The sequence below is a fragment of the Buceros rhinoceros genome, unplaced genomic scaffold (genome assembly GCF_000710305.1).
Source record: "Buceros rhinoceros silvestris isolate BGI_N320 unplaced genomic scaffold, ASM71030v1 scaffold4002, whole genome shotgun sequence".
Classification (NCBI taxonomy): domain Eukaryota; kingdom Metazoa; phylum Chordata; class Aves; order Bucerotiformes; family Bucerotidae; genus Buceros; species Buceros rhinoceros.
Genome location: NW_010399308.1, coordinates 1 through 4,923, shown reverse-complemented (window position 1 = coordinate 4,923; position 4,923 = coordinate 1). Strand labels below are relative to the sequence as shown.

General features: G+C 46.5%; 1 protein-coding gene across 1 annotated transcript in view; it reads right to left on the bottom strand.

The window, feature by feature from the left end:
- NUP62 (nucleoporin 62kDa) overlaps positions 1-4,635 on the bottom strand; it is a gene marked incomplete at its 5' end in the record, with an annotated part of 9,452 nt that extends 4,817 nt beyond the window's left edge. The window contains 7 exons of the mRNA XM_010131400.1: positions 368-502; positions 626-675; positions 1,073-1,217; positions 1,359-1,464; positions 2,531-2,626; positions 4,013-4,141; positions 4,525-4,635. Of these exons, the coding sequence (XP_010129702.1) occupies positions 368-502; positions 626-675; positions 1,073-1,217; positions 1,359-1,464; positions 2,531-2,626; positions 4,013-4,141; positions 4,525-4,635 (772 nt within the window). The remainder of the gene's footprint in view (positions 1-367; positions 503-625; positions 676-1,072; positions 1,218-1,358; positions 1,465-2,530; positions 2,627-4,012; positions 4,142-4,524) is intronic.
- Between the last annotated feature and the right edge of the window lie 288 nt (positions 4,636-4,923).

The window sequence follows — 4,923 nt, the reverse complement described above, 5'->3', positions numbered from 1 at the left end:
TCCCGACCATTAAGAATTCTATAAGTTTTTTGTTGGTGTTTTTTTGGGGGGGGGGGTTTGGGGGTTTGTTGGGGTTTTTTGTTTTGTTTTTTTTTTTTCAGACTATGACAAAGTTAGTAACCTTTTCCCAGGGAGTTGATCAGACCAACACCCAAAGAGATTTTCATGCTCATTACATGGCTTCCAGTTGCCATTCCCCCGTTTCTACTGCGAACAATCTAAGCTGCCAAGCATCAAACGGGATTACGTATTTAACAAAGGCTGTTGATAGCTCAGCATTGTCACGCATCCCAACACTGCTTCTTGCTGACTGATCGTCACCACGTCAGCCTGCTCATCACACGCTCCAAGCAGATTTCCATCTTACGTCCTCTCCCGTTCTTCATCTGCATGCTGCAAGTAGATAGTCCCGCTCTGTTCCTTCACAGACTCCTCCAGAGGGGTCAACAAGTCTTCAAGCTCCTTCTGCTGTGACAGAATGAAGTCAAGATCCTGGTCCAGTCTGAAAAGAGAAAACAAGAACTACTCAACCTAGAGGTTATATACATTCTAGATCTGTCATACCACCATGCAAGAAGATCCAAAAAAGAAACAAAAATTATCTCAAATATCCATAGTTTCGTACCTCTTCTGATCAAGCTTCACTTTCTCTACTTCTCTGTGTAATGAAGTAATCTGGAAACAGAAGATGCTTAGTTATACTGTGAAAAGTCAAAAGCCAACTCATAAAAGAAGAGTGGTGGAACTGAGAAAGCCAGCACCCTACGAAAGTCTACTGGAAAGAAGAAACATTAAGATTTACAGACCAAGCCTTCAGCTTGGCTTTGAAAGCTCCACCCTGAGAAAACCTGCCACTGCAACGTCAACTCACAGAACAGATTTCCAAGTTTTTCAAGGCCTGCAGACCAAAACAGACATAGGGTGAGTCTTTCACAAGCATCCAGATATAACCCAATCTATTTTCTTTAGAAGTAGAAAGGACCACAAGATGGTTGGCTGCACCTGTACCACCAAAGGCCCTTAAGGATCTAAGCAAGCAAACACAGGCTACCAGGTTTGGACGTCACTCTACCTTCTCTCCATTCTCTATCAGCATCCGATCCCAGGCATTAACTTGCGTAGCTTGGTGGAGAAAGTGTTTCTCTTGGTCTTCCAGTTCCAGACTCCACTTGTTTATCAAACTCTCCAGCTGGGCATAAGTCATCACTGGAGGCGTGCTGAGAGGACGTACACAACACAAGATCAAACCCCAAATTATAAATGGGTCACCACTCATTCCCCTTTGCTCCACCAGATACCAGCATAAATCCTGCCTCTTGCCCAAATCAGGAAATAGCCAGTTATAACAAAATACTCACCTGGTGGTTGTTGTGGTTATGGCAGCTGTAGAAGTCACAGCTCCAATGGCACCAGTCGTGGTTAACGGCTTAAGATTCAAAGCAAAGCCAGAAGCAGAAGTAGTGCCTGAAGGAAGAGATGCAAGTCAAGCAACAGAAGAGGACACATCTGCTGTCTAAAGGTTGAGAACAGGTCCAATGCACACTTCTATGCGCAGTGCTGTGTGAGCTCAGATAGGTCCCTTCAACAAAAAGCAGACCCCGCAGCTGTCAGGAAGGGAACAAAGCACATCTAGACACAAAAGTAGCAGACTGTAAAAGCCTGACGAGCCGTCCCAGTTAAATGAGGAACTGACAGCTTGCACTTTACCCAGGCATTACCCAAAGAAACACAGCACGAGCCCACACCACCCTCTCGATCTCCTCATGTCTTAACATTAGGCTCACACAGCCCGCACAGCCAGTTCCTCCCCTGCACCTTTGCAGGAGATGTGATTTCCATGTTTTCACAAGGCTGTGTCAGCATCTGTCAGATGGTGCTGCCAGCCAGTCACACAGCACTTCTAGGCAGTGAGCTCAAACTCCTCACAGTCAATCCAGAAACAAGCTTCAGGAAAAGACCTAGAGAGCTGAGGGGCACCCGAGTTATTACACTGAAAACTGACCAGTAACTGCATCCAGAAAAGAATGTTCAGTCCTGAATCCCCACACTGCGCAGCAGCAAATTCCACTGCAGGTTTTCACATGAGGCTTGCCACTTAAATACAGCACTTACTGAAATCCTACACTTTGAAACTTGCAATACAGAGGAAACAGATTAGCAGGTCACCACTGAAACATATAACATCTCTCCCTAACACTCCCCACGAGTCTCTGGCCTCTCCCTTCCCCCATCGGAACGCCTCTCCCTCGCCTCAGAGCAATTCTGCACCTACAAAGGCAGGCTGGAGAAGGAGCAGTTCATCTATTTACTTGCTCCGGGCTAGAACATCAAAGCCCACGGGCCTTCCTTCACCCAGAGTCCCTTTGCTGCGCATGGCCTCCCCAAACTCAGAAGTTACTGTGCATTTGGGGAGATGGAAAAGGAGGACCAGAGAAAGAAACACTGTGTTATTTCCAGTTATTTCCAGCTACCACAGAGCACCAAAGTCAGGCTTCCTTCTCTTCAGCTACTGTCAGCATCTCGTTCTTACCAGTGGCAGTGCTTGTTGCAGCAGTTGTTGTTCCAGGAACTTTTAATCCAAACCCAAGCGTTCCCAGACTGGCTGTCCCCGAGGAAGAGGCACTGACTGTAAACAGAAGAGAACATTAAGAGCTTGCATAACCCATTAAATACGGTGCCCCTCAGGAAAGGTCTGCCCTGCCTGCTCACCCATCTCCACTTGGTCTTTACTCGTATCAACCAAGATCACAGTTTAGCAGAAGGATCATCCAGATGTGACATGAAAAAATGGCAGGCTGAAGCTATAAAATAGCCAAAATGCTCTGTGATTCTTCCAGAAAACTTTACCAACCTGGGTGCCAAGCGGAACCATCCGTTCTCTGTACATGTTCTGAATTATCTAACATTTAACTGCTATCAAACGCTAAAACAAGCAAAGGGTACTGGACACTGGCAGGCAGGAAATGCAATCTCTGCACGAGTCTACTGGCTAAAGCAACAAAACTGCACATGCTACAGGAAAACATGCTGCTCCCATCTCAGTTGCCTGGAAGCAAGCCACCTATTACCATGTAAGGTCTCAGACAGCCCGATGAACAGAGAATGCCCACTAGCTTACAAACATTCTTAAACACAAAGAATAAGGTCAGCTTTGGAACGAGAGGAGCAATGCGTGCGACATAGAGCTGCTAAAAATACAAGTTATTAGGCTGGCAAAACAGTATCTACAAATTGCAGCTGACTAGTCAAAAGTAATCAGTGAGGCTTCAACAGAAAAGTTGTCAAGGTCCTCGGGAGCAGCTGCCAAAATTGTCAGAGGTAGGTGTAAGATGGCGTTATGTATGAAATAGCAGCATTAACTGAGGAAAATAGTGACTTTTACTGGAGCTAGTCCCCATCACCAAAGGAAACTGATGCATTAACATCTCACTGCAGGCTGAGGAAGAACACTGTTAGGACTGACTTCAAACCCAGGCTACTGCTTTAAAGCTGCAAGAAAACAGAGACCATTCCCTGTCACAAAAGTAATTTTGCAAGAGGAAACTTGCTGGATGTTACCAGAGGAACTTGCAAAGCGGTGTGAATAATTGTTTTCAGCATGCTGCATTCCACTGCCACTGGCCACTGCTCTCAAAGAAGCGCCAGCATCTAACAGAAGACTCAAAGGCAGGTGCAACCAGACTCGAGGCACTGGGGTCTCAAAGACAGCAGCTAAAACATCACTTGGAAGCTCAGTTGTGGTGATGCCACCCAGAGAGAGAAACGAAAGATTCACACACAGCTCAAACTGCCCTACACTGCAGTTGTTGGTTTGACCAAAACCCTCCATGCCTCATCACTGAAGACAGGTTGCCAGAAATCACAAAGAAGGAAGGGGACAAACGGCGCGAAGAACTGGCCTTTTGAATTTGCCCATATTACCCTAGCACCTGCAGCTCCTCTACTGACAGGCAGCGCCAACCATGCTGCTCATCTGTCCCCAAACAGAGGCAATCCGCATACCAGGACTTACCCGAGAGGCCCGTGGTGGTCGATGACGTCGGCACTGAAGAACTCACTATGGATGCAAACAACGCAGGCCCCGTTGAACCAAGAACAGAGGTTGTGGTGGTAGAGGCAGTTGTAGCTGCTGTGGATGTCACTACAGACAGAAAAAGCAACCATCTTGTACCATCATGCAAGAATACGATACCAGTTTACCCATCTACACCAGCTTTTATGGACGTAGGAACTTTAAACTGCCTCAACTCTGCCTCTTTTCCTACGTACCCTTTAAGCCTGTGGCTCCTTCCACTATGCTCTAGCAACTAGTACAGAACAGAACTGGGCACGTGGGACGCACTAAAAAATACAGGATACTGAGGTCAATAGCTGCATGAATTGTCACAGATTACAGATGCCAAAGCAAACTCACGGCTACACACACTTCTAGCCCATTTCTAGACTCCAGTTTAGAAAACTCTTCCCAGAAGGACAGCAGGTTCCCAAAGTCTTCAGTAATTATGTCCTGAAATCGATTCGTACCTCCAAGCTTGGTTCCAAAGGACAGAGCGGGTCCCTGGCTGGTACTAGTGGTCAGCATTGCTGCGGGTGCACTAGTGGCTGCTGTTGAAGGCAACGACCCAAAGTTTAGACCTGGAACAAGTAGCAAAAGTAAAACATGAACCTTTTGCTACAGAGACACTGTAGCTTCCGCTGCTCGCAGCAATAGTCAAGTTAGAAGCAGCCAGGGAATAAGAACAATGTTAACATTCAATATAACAAATACTCCACGTTACCCAAGAAAGGAACTCAAGCTTCACAAGCCCAGTATGTAAAATACCATTCAAGAACAAATCTAACATGGATGAACGTCACTGTCACCCCAGAGCTGAGGACCTTCCCACCAGGGCCTGCACTGTCACCAACTAGTAAACCGAAAGC